At 45.1% G+C, this 17927-nt stretch overlaps 1 protein-coding gene across 27 annotated transcripts in view; it reads left to right on the top strand.

Moving 5' to 3' along the window:
- KCNMA1 (potassium calcium-activated channel subfamily M alpha 1) overlaps window positions 1-17927 on the top strand; it is a 781282-nt gene that overhangs the window by 617494 nt on the left and 145861 nt on the right. For 14 of the 27 annotated variants that reach the window (XM_051823030.2, XM_051823029.2, XM_051823042.2 and 11 more), the window contains 2 exon segments: window positions 543-611; window positions 9873-9959. In XM_051823030.2, the coding sequence (XP_051678990.1) occupies window positions 543-611; window positions 9873-9959 (156 nt within the window). 27 annotated transcript variants of the gene reach the window in all.

Below are 17927 nucleotides of genomic sequence, written 5' to 3'. Positions count from 1 at the left end.
GAGCACCAGGCAGACGAGGTAAGACAGCTTGGATGGAGCCAGGAATGACGAGGCCATTGTCAGGCGGTGGGCACTTACACAGAGGCTAAGTATTATTACCATCATTCCATGCACACAGGGGTCTGCTCGCAACAACAATATGAGCCATTTGCACAAAAGACCGAAATGCACTCCAAATAGCAGGTCCAGCTGCTCCAAATCCCTCCCTCCCCCTGCAGTTAGCATTTTACTACCTGACCAAGTAACTAATGAATCTGGCCCAGCCTAAGTCCCCAGGCACAGATCCCTGCTTGGGGCCTGTGTCTAGACATCCTGAGTGCAGTTGGCACTGTGAACATCTAGCACCTTCTCAAGTGCAAGCAAGCAGGTTTAATGGGGAAGACAGGGGGCGGTCGTCCCAGCCCTGCCTTTGGCATAGCAGCCGCGGAGTGGGGCTCCATTGGATAACGACTGCATTAGGAGATGGAGAGGCCGTAAGAGGGTTTGTTGTGTGACTAGGTGTTCAGAAGCAGTGACTGGGAGGCCTTTCTGTCTCGTTGCAGGCTGTGTTTTGTGAAGCTCAAGCTCCTTATGATAGCCATTGAGTACAAGTCTGCCAACCGAGAGAGCCGGTAAGTTGGTGCGACCCACCCAGTGTCCAGCTGAGCTTTATGGTGTGAGAGTGGGCTCAGAGAATGTTCGGTCCACTTCTTTCTGGCACATTCTGGCTTGGAACACAGTGCAAAAACACCTGTCCCACCCTAGAAGGCTTGCTCTGCCCAATGCTGCAGCTTCTATCCCAGACCAGCCTGGTGTCTCAAGCCCCCTGGGCTTTTGAGAGGATTTCCCCAGAAGAGAGAGCTGAGCCATCCAAGTGTCTCCACCCACCCATGCCACCCTCTAAGTGTCAAACGGGGCACAGACCTCATCCAAAAACCCTGCATTACTGCTGTGAACAAAAAGCAGGTGGGCTACGGCCTTGTTTCCAGAAGGCCTGCGGTACAGCCGTGATGGGAGACACCGGCTCTCCTGATAGCCAAATTACACGCAGCCTATCGTGCACCATATGTGCTTCTCCTGGTGCAGCCGAAATCCAGGTGGCGGAATATCAGCTGCAGTGCAAATTAGCCAGGAGAGCAGGGCTCTGAGGCAGGAGCTCTCCATTTATTTATTTATTTATTTTGCACTTAATTACGTGCAGATCAGACTGCTGGGGGACTGGGTCTGGTGGAATAGATAACACCCCAGTCAATATATGAGTTCACCTCTGGAAGAGGGGAGCTGCACATGAAGAACGAATTCTGTCGAGGGGGTACTGCATGTGTCATATAAAAACCAGGGTGATCTTTGCTCCCCAGTCCCTATCAATCGTTTTGGATGAAAGGGAGCTCCTTGAAAGAGGTTCACGCTTTTGTCCTCTGAAGTGGCGTCCATCGTTTGTTCCTTCTATAGTGAATCATTGGTTCCCGCAGATGTGCAAGTACTGAGTGCAGCACCCCCTCCAGCACATGCCTAAATCACAGCACGGTGCAGGGCAGGACTAGAGGCCTCCTGCTCTCATCATTTAAGGGTTTTTCATGGTCTGGGTGAATGAATCAAGCCAGACTTCCAAATGTACAGCCTGTGTCTCTGACCGACTACAACAACGCTGGATTGGAAGCAAGTCAATCCAATGTTTTCTGTTGCCTTAACTACCAGATCAGATTGCTCATAAAGCCAATCTGATCAAAAGGTTAAGCTATTTCAAAAAATCCAAATCCACCACATGGAAAACTAAATGGTAGATTTGGTGACATGTAGAACGTGACCATGGCTGTGAACAGATACATATATGGATACGCGTTGCTCTTTCTTGTGTTGGCAAAGTGAAGAATATCATTTGCAAGACACCGTGAGAGTCCTGGCTATTTGCTGTTCAACAGATGAAGTGGACTTTTCTGGGATTACTGTTAGCCCATGTTTGTGCCGATTCTCAGTGCACCTGTGTAGGGGAATGGTGTCTCCTGCATTTTTGCAAATGATAATCTTCGTGTTGCCAGATTAGTCAATCTTGCAGTGGTTCAGTGTTCTTTACCGCCTTTGTGTATCTCTTCAAAAAAGTGTCATGATGCAGATGATGCTGATGCTAAACTGTGTTTTTTGACCACACTGGAATAATTTCAAGGCAGGAGACTGCACCCCTATCTTTGAACTAACACTTCTGGAGAACGAGCAGCTGTTCTCGGCTCAGCATCCATCTGAGAAAATGAACCTAGAGCTCTCATTGAAGACAAAGCCTTTTTTTTTTTTCTTTTTCTTTTTGTAATGCTGGATCCTCTGATTCCTGAATCTGAGATGTTTTCAACAAAGTCAAATTTGTAGACATAGAGAGTTTGGTATATATTTTTTAAAAGGGCAAAAAGATATTTTTTGGCCTTTTTTTTTTTTTTTTTTGGCTTTCTTGTGCATTGGCCAGCTGTAGTTCTCAAATGTGGCTTGGTCTCAAGTGTGGAAGCACACTGGTTCTTGTGGAAAAAAGTGTATTTGAGGGAATGCAGATCATGCCCATAAGCAAACACAGGGATTCCCAAACAGAAGTACCATGTGAAAGATAATGTGATTATTTGGTCCTTCCCGAGATAATGATGTGAATACCTTTCTTCATTGAAAAATGTCTCATTTCCTTTCCCATCCCCTTCCCTGGTGGACCCTTGCCTTGACCTGTGTTTAGCTCCCTCTTCTGCTGTTGGATTGCCCCCATAGTATTGTTTTCATGCCTTGCTGAAAACCTTGTTTTCACATGCCTCCTTCAAATGACTTGAAACAAAGGTTTTTACTCCTTCTTTCCTTCTGGTGTCAGTCAATTTATTATCGAATTGTTTGATTTTCAATTCTTTTCTTGTCGTTTTGCAGAAGCCGAAAGCGGTATGCCCTCGCCGTTAACTTTCCTTCCTGCCTCCATCCTCTCTCTTCACTCCTAACCACAGGACTAACCATTTGCCACGAACTCAAGAAGAGAGAGATTATATATCTACCTGTATATAATCTCAGCCCTTGTCTAGTGTGTATATATGTATATAATATGTAAATTATATACATATATGTACACCTCCATCCAAGTGGAGTACAGAAAAGTGAACGTAGTCTATTGCTGTTCTTGTTTGACTTGTGGGTTCTCTAGAACGACGCACTAACTTCTTTGCAGGAAACCTAAAGAAACAGGGGGAAGGCACAATCCTGTTTTCAGTCATGGCACCAATGTGGGAACAAACACCATCAAAGCTGAAAAGGAGGATGCGTCCCTCCAGCCCTTTGTGTCTGTTTCTGTGCCGTCCTGATGTGTCTTGGTGTCCCCTGACTCTGATGCCATATTGTCTACATCCCACACCCATGTTCCCAGTCACTCCTTCCTCCTTGGGTTGAGCAGAGTTCATGTCCTTTTATCCACAAAACAGAGACCAAGCCCTTACACTTCTGTTTTTCTTTACACTTATTTTTACTGATCTCATTTGAAGTATTTTATTTCTTGGGCAGTGCTCAGTAAGACTTCCAACACTGCCACTAAATTGCCAGGTGATCACACTTGGCTTGCTGAATGAGTACTGTTTATTGGGACAAACTCGTGACTGTTCTTCCCTAGTGTGTTTGGGCATATTTCTTCATAGAAAGTCTCTCAACTTTCACCACGTGACCCCGCCCTGTTTTGCTGTTGTTTTGTGTTGCATGAAGCATGACTAAACCATTGTCAGTGGTTTTAATTTCTTTTTAACTTTTTGGGTTAATATTTCTGGCATAGTTTTTCAATAATATATTCTATAAGACAGTGTCGCTGAAAACACACTATTTAGGTGCCTCCTTGTTCTTTTCAAGAGTTGCTTTTTTTCTGTGGTTGTAATCACTGTCACGTGTTTGTGTTTGTAACTCTGTGTGTGTGTGTGTGTGTGTGTGTGTGTCTGGAACTCTTTCCAAAGTCAGATCATCTGTGATTTCTTGAGTAGATGTGTACAAAGAGAGGTGGCTTCCTGTCAGTTTGGTATTATTGAAATGATCCAACTGCGAGAAGTTACTGCAACACTTTGCATCTTCCAAGGTCCACAGTGGTTGCACCTCTGCTTGCTGGCTTTTGGCCTTTGAGTATCTCTATCTTGTGGTTGAAGGCATGTTGTGATGTAGGCATGATTTGACCCAAAGTGTCCCAGAGAATGACATGGCTTGCTCCCAGCCTTTGCCTTCTTTAAATCAACTCTGACTTCCCAACCCCAAGTGGCTAAAATTTTTCATACATGTATGATATATTTTAAAATGCCATTTCTACAATTATCGAGATGGATTCAGGCTAAACAAGCCATTGCCCTTATCACTGATGGGCAACAGTGATGGTGGTCATTTGAATCTGACCAACTGGGAGCAACCTTTCTTAAGCTGTCTCTTTTAAGTGGATTTGGCTCATGTATATTGAAGCATGTAATGTGCAACTGGGTCTCCTGCATATATCCTCAACTGAAAGTGTGTGTCTAGGTGTGTGGGACTCCAGCAGTATATATGTGAAAGCCTACAAGAAAGGAAAAGTTTCAGACGGATAATAAAATTTGAGATTTGGGGTGTTCCCACCCAGCTCACAAATGGCAGTGTGGTCATAGTCCCCAAGAGGGGACACAATTGGTTCAAAGCCCCTAGTGATAGCAATTGTATATGAACTTGTGTGATTAAAGAGTCCTCTTCTGAGAGGCATGGCTCTATGAACTGAGGTCCTAGGTGGTTCTTAATTGTTGCTCTAGTTAATGAAGTCCCATTAGCTTACTAGACACAAATATAATTACCATGTTACTAAGCAGAAACTATATTCTTGTATGAGTCATCATGTTTCTTTAATAGTCTGAGCAATGGTACATGACACCTACCAAAAATAGAAGAGAGGAGAACAATTCATATACTATTTATTGCATTCACCATCATGGATACTGTTTCCTTTAAAACAGTATGTTTCAATCAAATTACCGATCATTGGTAATCCCCGCAAATAGTTAACAGGTAAAATTTACAGTGATTGAAGTAAGATCACTAAGTGTTCCCCAGTTGCGATGCACACGTGAACAAAGGGAAACAGGAGATTCTCCATGTGTGCCAGGAAGCTTAAGAGTCAGTGCTCCCGTCACAGAGGGACCTGATCAGACATTTCCGTGTGGGACTGAGCCCTGCTAGCCAGTTCCATTGGATGCATTTCATGTTTTTGAAACACATAGTTCGCCGGCGCTGCGGCTCACTAGGCTAATCCTCCGACTTGCGGCCCCGGCACACCGGGTTCTAGTCCCGGTCGGGGCGCCGGATTCTGTCCCGGTTGCCCCTCTTCCAGGCCAGCTCTCTGCTGTGGCCCGGGAGTGCAGTGGAGGATGGCCCAAGTGCTTGGGCCCTGCACCCCATGGGAGACCAGAAGGAAGCACCTGGCTCCTGCCTTCGGATCAGCGCGGTGCGCTGGCCGCAGCGCGCCGGCCGTGGCGGCCATTGGAGGGTGAACCAACGGCAAAGGAAGACCTTTCTCTCTGTCTCTCTCTCTCACTGTCCACTCTGCCTGTCAAAAAATAAAAATAAAAAAAGAAATACATATTTCAGCTGCAAGTGAGTTATGTTTTCAATATTGAAATCCATTACTCCAATTCTAAAAGAGGCTGGCTGCTTAGATATACATATTTATACTTAATACCACTGGGGCACCATTGGCTTATGGGTCAACCTGCTGGAAGGATGTGGTCACTACTTCGGTCAGCCTGACTGATGAGAATCACAGTTTGGTTTTTGAAAGAACAGTGGTGGATGACTGCCTTTTCCCTTACTAGAGGGCAAAAGCAGAGCTTTTGGAACTGAGATCAATGACTTATATTTATCATCCATTCAACAAACAGTTGAAAAGTGCTTATTGCATGCAGGATTCTAAGATTTCTGGTTTTAAAAGCCCGAAGGTAAATAGCATGTGATCATGTTTTTCACCTCTCTGCTCAAATATGGGTTCTATCCTGAAAATATGTGCTTGCTCAATATAGTTGGTGAGTAGACAGCGAACAAGCCTATAAGTAGAGCTAGTGTGTGATCCAAAGAGAAAAGGGGTAAAGAACCACACCCCTGTGGTGCTCCCAGCTGTCACTGGATGTTTTCAGTAGAAATCAGCAAGGTCTCTGAAGAAAGAGGGTCATTTATATGTTCCATAAGTGAGGGAATGGCCACCCCAGCCAAGAAGATGTCCTCACTGGAATTCTGCTAATGGATAAATGGGCTTTTTTTTTCTTAGAGCCTTTCTTGGTTCTTCACATGACACATCTTGGATTATCTCTGATGTAAAAGCTAGTGAATTAGAGAAACTTGGACCCACTCTAAATCAAAAGCACACAGGAAGGGAGACTTTTAGCAATCACAAGAACAAAACAAACTTGACATTGGATAGTCTCCTACAGAGATCAAAAAGATCCTTGGAAAAAATTTATGTACTCACTTTCAGAGGCCTATAACAAATTCTAGGGGTTAGTTTCATTTTGTAGGAGAAAGAAAAATAAAGTTATTTATGTCTAGAATGCTGTTTTTGCATTTTTCAGGAAGAGGAGGATTAGCACTTTAGCTTTTGGAATGTAGATAGAAGAGCTAACGTCTGAATTATCAAAGATAAAAAAAAATTGATGTATCACCCCAGAGTGTCTGAGAAGCACTGCACCCTCATGTAGATTGTATTCTGTGCCATGGTCTGTTAGAACCAGGAGGTTGTACTTCACCAAGCCCAACTCTATGAGCCAAAAACAGCACAGTGAGCATCTTTATGTGTCCAGCTTCCTTTCTTTCATGGCTCTCAAGGGTTGGGTTCGTTCTTTGGGTTCCCACCAGGAAGACTCCTTAGCCTTATCTCAATATCGTTGCTGCCTCACAGCTCACACAGAGGAGATTTAAACTGCCCCACCCACATCCACAGAGAGTAAGAGGGCAGTCAGTGAGGTCACTGGGGGCGTTTTTGGCTTCTTACCCAATCAGCCACGACAGTAAAGGAGCACGAGATGTCCTCTGAGCAGCCTGACGAGCCCACCTTCAGGTGGTATGCAGGCACAAAATGCACTGGATGCTGCAGTCAGGGGAAGGGTCCTTCCAGAATGGTAGAATGGTACGGCACCTTCTGGGCAGCTGATCAGCACCAAGAACAAAATGCAGAGCTGTATTGCTGCCAGATGTACATCCCATTTAGTTTTACAACCACCTAGCTCACCATGAACAGTAACTGTGTCAGAAGGACCTACTTTGTGACACTCAGTGCCTTAGACACACTGTAAACTAGTGATTTTTTGCCCCATGTTACAGATGAGGAGAGTGAGGCTTAGCTGTATCCACATGCCCACAGCCAGGACCTAAACTGGGGAGGCCTGATTCCTCTGCCTGAGTGTTGAATCACCGTCAGTGTCAGTCTCTTTCCTCTCTGCCTCATTAAAAGAAATCCAAGAGCTATGATAGATTGCCTAGAATTTTCTAGAGTGCTAGTCCCACACTGTCACTGTAGACCAAGTCTTGTCCACAGTACATAACAAACAGAGGAAATGAAAAGAAACCTTCCATTGAGAGGAGACTTGCCATCACCACATTTCAAAATGACCTAGTAGGCTTGATTGATGGTGTACAATTAATGAGGTCCACAACGAGAAAAAAGGAAGTAGAGTTCTATGTGGGGCTTATTATAAAATGAATATATGTCACCAAGTTGATGCAAGTCAATTTCTCCTCTTGAATTATGTTATTCAGATCATTATAGCATTGTTTTTCACTCAGAAGCTTTTCTTACATTTTGAAATAAAAACATATCAAAAGGTAGACTTTTCCAACTTTAGAGAACTAACTCCTGTAGGCTCCAGAAGTACATGAAATCTTTGATGGATGACCTTGTAGATTATTTTGGAAGGTACAGGTCTTCGTCCTGTAACTTCATCTCATTATGGGCAGGGCATTTTGATAAGAAGCCTTAAGTTCCATTCCACCTTGCCATCTAAAGACATTCTATGATAATCTTACTGAAAATGAAATATCTGGGGCCTTTTTGTAGGAAATGAGATAGATTGAATTTGAAACGTGGAAGTAGTGATGACCAGCATCCAGGGCACCTTCTGCACATGCTCTCACTGCATTCCCTGAAGCAAGGCTGTCGTCATTGTCCCCAACTTGCAGGGGGAGAACACTGAGTTCTTGTCCAAAGTCACAGGGCTGCTGAGTCGCAGTGCTGGCATTGGGAAGCAGTTTCTGATTGTAGAGCCAGGGCATCTAAGAACTGCCTAGAAGGAAGGGAAATATGAAAATGTGCAAAATCCAGAATTCTGCCATTCTGAAGCATCATCTTTAATTGGCTTTGAGAACGAGATCCGTGAGTTCTGTAGGTGCTGTGAGCCTTTCCTGGCTTGAGCTTGTGAAGTCAGAGAGCTTATGATGCCCACGTGAAGAGTCTGTGATGGGTAATTAGGAGGTGCCTGCATGAGGTGTGCTATTAGTGTGTCCTGCTGCTTTCTGAGTTGGGTGGAATCTCACTGCTGCCTGTAGTTCGGGGACAGAACTAAGCATCATAGGCTCTTGCTATTATTTCGTGTTAACAACAGTGATGAAGCAGGCTTGGTTTCCTTGTGTTTGGTCTTGCTGTAGATAATGGTGGATGTTCTTGTGACCTCAGACAATTATTTTGCCATAATGATCTGCCCTGAGCTCTCTCAGCAGAACACAAGTTCACCTGTTTTGCTATGGCCATATCGCTGTGTTGGCCACAGCACTTTCCTGGAGTGGTTTTACTGGCAGTAAAGGTTACATGTTAATTATCCTCTTCCATTTTGATTGTTTTGGACAGCCAAAGCCTTCCTTTAGTCTGGTTCCAAATATCTACTATGTTAAACGGCAGCTTTCAGATCAAAGAATACTTTTGTTGTGTATTGCTTCAATTTAGAGTCCCCAAATTCAGGACCCATTACATCCAAAGCCTCATTTCAGCCCCTTTGTAGGACATTCTTGTATCCTGCTTTTGATCTGCATGGGATTAAACTTGTTTGTTTCATTCATTTATTAGGATAGGATATATTTATCTCTTCTGTCAGTCTGAACACAACTTGGTCAGCTAATCTGTTTTACTGCTGCGAAGCAGGACAGTGTCTATTCAGGCTCACACTTCCCTAGAGGGCAAGGATTTGTTTTCTAACTACAGTTTGTCCCAGTTAGGACATGCTGCACATGCCTCTTATTCAGATACCCTGTACAGTTTTCTCAGTGGCATGCTGGAATCACTGAAGATGTCCAAAGGCTGACAGTTTTCTGCCCTGCTGATGAGGCAGATCCAATACCTAGGGTGCACACAGCCTCTACTGCCTTGTCCTATCATTGCTATCAACACGTTTGCTTTGCTTCTGAATTGGTGATGGGTGTCGTGTACCATTCCCCGTAGTAATATGTGGTGTGTATTCGTGTATGTTTCTGAATGCATATAGGGGTCCCATTAATACTCTGTCTTCTAATGGAAAATTGGTGCAGCAAGGGCTTTATTAGACCAATCATGCTTCAACATTAGCCATCGAAAGCACTTTCAAAGGATACAGAGGAAAGTTGCTTCAAGTCAGATGCCCTTGATGGCAGCAAGACTGTCCCTTTATACAAACCCAGGCCCTTGTCAAACCTAGATATGCTTTGGTTTCCTCAACTAGGAGTGTACCAACCTGGGAAATCAAGCATAGAGCTTAATGATGGCCTCATCCAACTAAACGTGTGGGCCAACGTACATCAAGCTAGAGACAAAAATCTTAGGGGAAAGCATTAGACTAGTGGGCCCCCTATAGAAACAGCAATAGGTATAGCCTTCAAGGTTGTATTTGAACATGGCCTCACATGTGTGTCTTCTTTGTTTGTTTTTGTTCATTGAGCAGTATATTAATTAACCCTGGAAATCATCTTAAGATCCAAGAAGGCACGTTAGGATTTTTCATCGCAAGTGATGCCAAAGAAGTTAAAAGGTAAGCATTTATTTTCATTTGCCTTTGTTTCTGGCCCAGTCATGGACATCTTGACCTGCTGAAGGGAGCGTGCTTCCATGTGCACGGGGATCTAGCCCTGAATACTGAAAACTTCCAGATGAGTTCTAGATAATAGGAGCTGTCAGATGCAATGTTTTAGAAAAAGAGGAGTAAAGCCAGCAAATTTCAGTCTTCAAAAGGTCATTTTGAGATGAGCATTGGGGGATTTGTTCTTTATTCCTTGCCATCGAATATTTTCCTTTTTAAATAACCTTGGCATATAGTCTTTAATACAGGAATCATGACATGGTGGTACATTCAACCAGTTTGGCTTGCAGATATGATTCTTGTATATCTAAAAATCAAGTGTGCTTTTCAGTGCCTCCATGGACTCCCTTTCAATAGTGAATTTCATGTTGTTGAATTAGAATAATACCGTTTTAAAAGTGGGAAGCCCAGTTACCTGCTCCTTCATTTCACAAGGTGGAAAACTGAGGCCCATGGATAGGAACTGATAGGCTGCTCCAGGTCATTCTGATTCTTAAAATTTCTTTTTTATTTATTTGAGATAGAGATGGGAGGGGGAGAGAGAGGGAGAGGGAGATGGAGAAAATTTCCATTTGCTAATTCACACCCCGAATGACTAGGTCAGCCAAAGCTAGGGCAGGCTGAAGCTGGGAGTTGGGAACGTAATCCAGGTCTCCTGCATGGACAGGAACCCAAGCACATGAGCCATCACACTGTCTCCCGCGGTCTGCATTAGAAAGAATTTGGAGTCAGAAATGGAGCCAGGACTTAAACCCGGGTACTCTGATGTGGGAAGTGGGTGTCCTAACTCGTGTCTTAACTGCTAGACAGAATGTCTTTTCCTCTTTCTGACTCCTGATGATCCAGAACAAGACAACTGGCTCCTTGTCTAGTAGTCTTTGTTTAATATGATCTGGACAAGTTTACTTGAGAATGATCAACTTTCTACTGCAAATGGGATTTCAAAAGGTTTGGAAAGTTCAGATGAAATATCTTCCTGACTGTATTTCTATTTGTGGCTTTGCAGATAAGTGGCAGCTTCAACTGTTAATCCCGGTAGGGTCAGTCCAGGCTTTCACTGGCCCCAGTGTTTCATCATGCCCTTTTTATTACTATCCTTAAACCTATCCTTAAGTTTAAGCAGCCTAGGAATCATAGGGCTCACTGCAGAACAACATGTATTCTTATTATTCTATGAGAAACATTTTAAGTGAATTGTGAGTTGTGAACATCTGTAATTATCTGTATGAACCTATTGTCTTCATTTAATGAGCTCCTCATTAGAGAGAAGCCTATGATAGGTGTGTCACATTCCTTATTAAAATTCCTCAAAATAACCTTGGAAGGCAACCTTGCTAAACACCCAGGGCCTTGGTTTCCTCATCGGTAAAACATCAATCAATTCTTTACAGCCACATAGCGCATAAATAAGTGTCAGAGTTCCAATTGGAACTAATTTTTCTTTTTCTAAAACCAACTCTTTCTACTAAATTGAATGACTCCCACATGGTTTTTTTTTTTTTTTTTTTTTTTTTTTTTTTTTTGGAGGGCTGACTATGCGCCAGCACCCATCTAGGTGCTAGGTGCTTGGTATTTATGAGTTCATGTCATCCTCATGACCGCCCTATGTGATAGGCACTATTGTTGTTTACTGCTTTACATAGGAAGAAACCATGGCTTAGATCGATTAACTAACTTGCTGCAAATCCTGCTACTGATGAGAAGTAAAGCTAGAATTTGAGGTCAGGAAGTCTGGTTCCAGGACCTTCATTATTTTCTGAAGAGTGAGCTTGACATGCTAAGAACAGAGTGAAGTTGTTTGTGGATTGTTTTCTCTCTCCTCTCCCAGTTGAGTAAGCCAACTGTGCTAGCGACAAGAGCTTTCAGGAAGATAGAAACATGGGGTGGGGAGAAAAAAACAGAAGCAAAAACTGAGCTCTCTAATTGCAAGTTTATATCTGCAAATGGGGGGGAAGGCGCCATTATTTGATGGCTGGAGAGAAACGCTTCCTATTCAGTACCTGGGAAAGCCTCACTGTCCTTCAGGAGTATCCTGAGAACGACATTCACTTGGAAGGTAAAGTGGGGAGCGTGGGGGCTGAACACTGCCTCCTGCCCAGGTCTTCTGGAAGGCAAAGTTGTGCTCTCGTTCCGAGAGTCACAAAAGCTCGAAACAGCATCTCGATGCCAAGTATAGGAGGCCGGGGAGCACAGCAGCCCCATACATCATGTGTACCTCCCAGATAGCAAATATAACATGAAGCTCCCATTTGTGTAATTCTATTTCCTATTGCATCTCTCACTAATGAATGTCACAAATACCAAGCAGTCCAAAAAACAAATTACCTCCTATATTAGGGAGTGCACTATGTCTCATTTCAGTGCTTTATGGTATTCACAAATACATGCTGACACAATCAGCTCCAACACCAGCCGGTAATTTTCCATGGTGTGTGATGTGTCAGAGCAAATGCTGTCAGTTAAGGGATTTCAAATAGATGAAGACTGCCGAAAACCACAGAAAGGACATTGGAGATTTGAATGAAACTAAACAAGTTTTGTAAAAATGGAAAAGTAGATTATGATGATCTAGTGTGGAGTCTGCACCCTCTGCTGCAAACAGCAACAAAAGGAGTTAATGAATTCGGGCTCAGAAGCTTCCAGATGCGGGGCTTTAGAGAAAGGACTAAAGCCATCCAATGCCAGCCTTGAAAGGCCATTTTGGGCTGGGCATTTGGGGACTTGCTCTCTACTCTTGCCACTGAATATTCTTCTTTTTCTTTTTTTAAAGATATTTATTTATTAAAAAGGCAGTGATAGAGGGAGAGAAGGAGGGAGAGAGCGAGTGTGTGTTTTAGATTTTCCATCTGCTGGTTCACTTCTCAAATGACTACAATGGGCAGGCTAGTTCAAACTCAAGCCAGGAGCCTGGTGGCCCATCCAGGTCTCCCACATGGGCAGCAGAGGCCCAAGCACTTCGCCATCCTCTGCTGCACATTAGCTGGGGGCTGGATCAGAAATGGAGTGGGGACTAGAACCAGTGCTCTGATACGGGATGCTGGAGTTCCAGGTGGCACCACAATGGCAGCAGCCCCAGTATTTTCCTTTTTTTTTTATATGACAGGTAGAGATATAGATAGTGAGAGAGAGAGAGAGAGAGACAGAGAAAGGTCTTCCTTCCATTGTTTCACCTCCCAAATGGCTGCTACGGCTGGTGCTGTGCCGATCTGAAGCCAGGAGCCAGGAGCTTCCTCCTGGTCTCCCATGCGGGTGCAGGGGCTCAAACACTTGGGCCATCCTCCACTGCCCTCCCGGGCCACAGCAGAGAGCTGGACTGGAAGAGGGGCAACCAGGACTAGAACCCGGTGCCCATATGGGATGCCAGCGCCGCAGGTGGAGGATTAACCAAGTGAGCCACGGCTCCGGCTCCAGTATTTTCCTTTTTAAATAGCATTAGAACATGGTCTTTGCTGTAGAAGTCACAAAATGGTAGATCACTGCCTGCTCTGGCTTGCAGCTAGAGTTCTTTTGAGTCATAATTTAAAAATAAATAAATAAGGCCAGCGCTGCAGCTCACTAGGCTAATCCTCCACCTAGTGGCGCCGGCACACCGGGTTCTAGCCCCAGTCGGGGCACCGGATTCTGTCCCGGTTGCCCCTCTTCCAGGCCAGCTCTCTGCTGTGGACTGGGAAGGCAGTGGAGGATGGCCCAAGTGCTTGGGCCCTGCACCCCATGGGAGACCAGGAGAAGCACCTGGCTCCTGCCATCGGATCAGCGCGGTGCGCCGGCTGCAGCGCGCCAGCCACGGCGGCCATTGGAGGGTGAACCAACGGCAAAGGAAGACCTTTCTCTCTGTCTCTCTCTCTCATTGTCCACTCTGCCTGTCAAAAAATAAATAAATAAATAAATAAATAAATAAATAAGTTGCCAAAGTGACAAGGTGGACTTTTATATGAAAATCCTTTTTACTTGTTTTCCCTGAAAAATCAGCAGACCCAACACCCCTGGGCAGCATGATCACATTCATTCATTCCTCCAGTTGTCTGTAGGTCACTCACTCTTCAGGAAGCTCCATACTCACCAGGTGCCGGACAAACACTGGTGAGCAATGCGGGGGAAGCCGGGGGCTCATGTGCTACGGAGAAGAGAATCACGGGCTCTTCAAAATTCCTGGCGGAAGAAGCAGTGCCACTGACTCCCTGACTTAGATGGGCATACAAGTGAGACTGCTCTGAGCAAGTGGCATTTGAACAGAGAGAGAGAGAGATGAGGGGAAAGGACCCCCACGTGGAGGTCGGTCGAGAAGTCTGTTCTATTAGGGACCCACAAAAGAATGTGTGACTAAGGGAGTAGAGGAGGGGAAATGGGCAAGGGGTAAGAGATGAGATTAGGGGAAAAGGCTGCTCCCTGTACCACTTCATAAAGAGCTTGATATTTGTTACCGAATGGAAGTTATTGATGGTTTTAAGCTGAGAGTCCCATGGTCTAATTTGTATTAGTGAAAAGTCTTCAGAGCCCGGGATGTAATGGAGCAAGAGGCGCAGAGCCTGTTGCATGGCTTGTGAGAAAGATGAGGGATCATGGACTGACTGGTGGACAGAAGTGGAAGGTCTCCTTCAGGATATCCATACATTATGTATATGCAATGGGCTGCGTAGAAGAAGTGGGGAAAGTGTCTAGGGTGAAGCCTTGACTTGAGCCGTAAGCAGGCTGGAGGGTGATGGCTGCATGGGGAGAGCTAGGGAAGAAGTAAGTTTTGGGTGGCGAGGAGTTGAGATTCTGCTTGGGCTCTGGTACATTGGAGATAGGTACTGAACACACACTTGGAGATATCATAGAGGCAGTGGGATCTAAGTGTCCGGAGTTCCAGGGAAAGATCAGAGTTAGAGATGTAAATGTCTGGCATCTGTGAGGGTCCTTGTAAGAAACAGGGGACACGTTTCAATGCAGGAAAGAAGCGGAGTTTTAGGAAGAGGCCAACTGTAAAGTCGTGGGCAGTAAGTTCAGGAAAGCCAACAAGGCATGGTCAGGCACCCCAGACCTAGCAACACAGCGGAGCCCCCCCTCAACCCATATTTGCAGGGTCCCAGGGAAGGAGGGCTGTCAGGAGCTGGAGAGAGAAGTTGTAATGATGGAAGGGAGCCCGGCAAGAGCTGTGTCTTGCATGGCTCTGTCATTTCATGACCTGGCAGGGAGCGAGTCCAGGAGTAAATGTGGTGAAATCATCTCTTCCCACTATCCAGTCTCCTGCCGGCTCCCCGCATTGGCCAGACACGCCAGAAAGCAGAGGACAAAGGGAGCCTCAAGGCCAGCCTTGCAGGACCCAGAGCTGGTCTTCCCGATGATGTGCGAGGCAAGGTCCTTGCCACCGGAAGGCTGCTTGTGGAGAGGATGTGATGAACAGGAATATGTGGAAAGGCGAGCAGAGGGCGTGGCTCTGGAGGGTGGGAAGGGGGCACCAGGGGAATGCAGTAGTCCCAGGAGTGTGAAAAGACCTCCAGCGTCCACAGCCACCATGCATGTGAAGTGCGGGAGTGTGCGTTCGTCAGCAGCACTAAATGCTCGGGTGCAGGTGTACAGTAAGCTGGGGCTTGGCCAGGTGGGCACGACAGAGGCAGGGCCAGTGGTGCTTGCCAAGCAGTGTCAGCTAGAGCTTCAGTGCTCTGCCTCCTCCAGTAGGGGGGTGTGTCTCCAGGTCAGCAGGGACACCCCAGACTCTTGCCTCATTTCCTTCATTAGCCTTACTTGGCTGACACTGAAAGATATTACATTCAGTAAAATAAGCCAGGCTCAGAAAGACAAATCCTGCATGATCTCACTTATATGTGGAAATTTTTAAAGTCAACCTCATTGAACCAGAAAGTGAGTAAGGTAGTGGGTACCAGGGCCTGAAGGTGGAGGAGATGGGGGATGTTGATCAGCGGGTACAAGATTTAAGTTAGGCAGGAGGAGTAAGTTCAAGAGATCTATAGTACATCATGGGGACTATAGTTACTAACACTGTATTGTATACTTGGACATTGCTACTAGAGTAGAATTAAGTGTACTTATCCCCCGAAATGGTAAGTATGTGAGGAACTATATATTAATTAGTGTGATTTAGCTATTCTGTAGTGTATACAGATTTCAAAACATTAAGCTGTATATCACACACACACACACATATACATATATATATAATTTTTCTTTTTTTATCATTTGAAAAGTAACAAGACAAAGAAACAGCCAAAGAGAAAGAGATCTAGCTATCTGCTGATTTACTCTCCCAAATGCCTGTCACAGCTGGGCTGGGCCAGACCAAAGCCAGGAGCTGGAAACTCAATCCGGGTCTCCCACATGGATGACAGGCCTGCATACGTGAGCCATCACCTGCTGCCTCCTGGGGTGCACATTAGCATTGGGAGCAGACTGAGATGCAAACCCAGATACACCAGTATGGGAGATGGGCATCTCAAGGAGTGTTTAATAGCTACACCAAATGCCTGCTCCTATATAGTTATTAATTGTCAATTAAGAAAATAAATTAAATTGAAAAAAGAATTCAGCTTTAACTCCTGAGGTACTCGCACTTTCAACAGCCCTTTTAGACCCACATCATCTCTTGAACGTAGGGGTGATTAAGACCTTAGACTCTGGTGCCAAACTGTAGATTTGTCTCTGTCACTCTTAGCTGTGAAGCCTTGGGCAGGCCACGCAATCAAGTCTGTGCTTCAGTTTCCTAATCTGTAAAACAGAGATAACAGTCATCCCTCCACAAAGGGATGTTTGAAAATCAAAGACATTCAAGCTTATGAAATGCTTAGAATGTGTTGTCTGTGACCTGTAACCGTTAAGGGCTGTCTTCATGGCCTCATTACTATTATGTATAAGATCAAATGGGGAAGACAATGGCCAAAAGCACTGCCCCAGCCAGGCTGCTTTCTCCTTTCCTGTTTCTCCCATTTCAAGCAGATCACCAGTGACTGGAGCCCTGTTGTCACATAGGGCAGATAGCTAGCTACCCCTCCTTTTCCTGAAAAATGATGTTAGTTGGTATTTGAAGCACACATAGAAGAGTTGCTATAGTAGAAAGAGGATTGATGGGCCAGCACTGTGGTATAGCAGGGTAAGCTGTTGCCTGTGACACCAGCACCCCTTTAGGCACTGTTTCAAGTCCTGGCTGCTCCACTTCCAATCTAGCTCCCTGAGGATGTGCCTGGGAGGGCAGTAGAAGATGGTCCAAGTGCTTGGCCTGTGCACCCATGTGGGAGACCTGGAAGAAGCTCCTGGCTTCAGCCTGTCCCAGTCCTGGCTGTCATGGCTATTTGGGGAATGAACCAGCAGATGGAAGGTCCCTCTCTGTCTGTCTCTGTCTGTCTCTGTCTCTGTCTCTGTCTCTCTCTCCTCTGTCTCTGTCCTTCTCTCTCTGTCAATGAAATAAATACATTTTTAAAAAAAAAGTTATAAAGAAAAAGAGCCAGATGTGGGTTTAGACGTCCTGGGGCTGGCCTAGCTATAGATTGGGATGACTTTGGGTGGGCCGTGACACCTCCTCAACTTACAGATGAGGACACAGGTCCCAGCGGTTTTGACTGCCGGATCTCCCAGATCTCTTCCAGATGCAAAAGTGTTGGTGTTGGTAACAATCATAAATATAAATGCAGTGAGAAACAAAAAGGAGCGTGGGAATCAAATGGTCAAGAATTGTGTTCATTTCTTTAACCCTGGAAGGCCATATTTGTCTCTGGCATTTAATTTCATGTCAAGGGTAGTGAAGCTGCCAAGCCAGGGAGTTTTTAGCTGCCAGATCTGGAAGTGGAAAGGATGTTCTGGTGAGTTTTATCGTATTTCCAGTCCAGATAGGCTCCTTGACATAGAAGGAGGCTGCCTATGTTCCCCTAAAACCTTCCTAACTTGAAAACACTGCAAGTTGAAAAATCCTTTTAATGCAACTAAGCTACT

Source organism: Oryctolagus cuniculus, chromosome 15 (assembly GCF_964237555.1).
Source record: "Oryctolagus cuniculus chromosome 15, mOryCun1.1, whole genome shotgun sequence".
Taxonomy (NCBI): Eukaryota; Metazoa; Chordata; class Mammalia; order Lagomorpha; family Leporidae; genus Oryctolagus; species Oryctolagus cuniculus.
The sequence above is the reverse complement of the archived record's forward strand: the minus strand, read 5'-3'. Positions and strand labels throughout refer to the sequence as shown.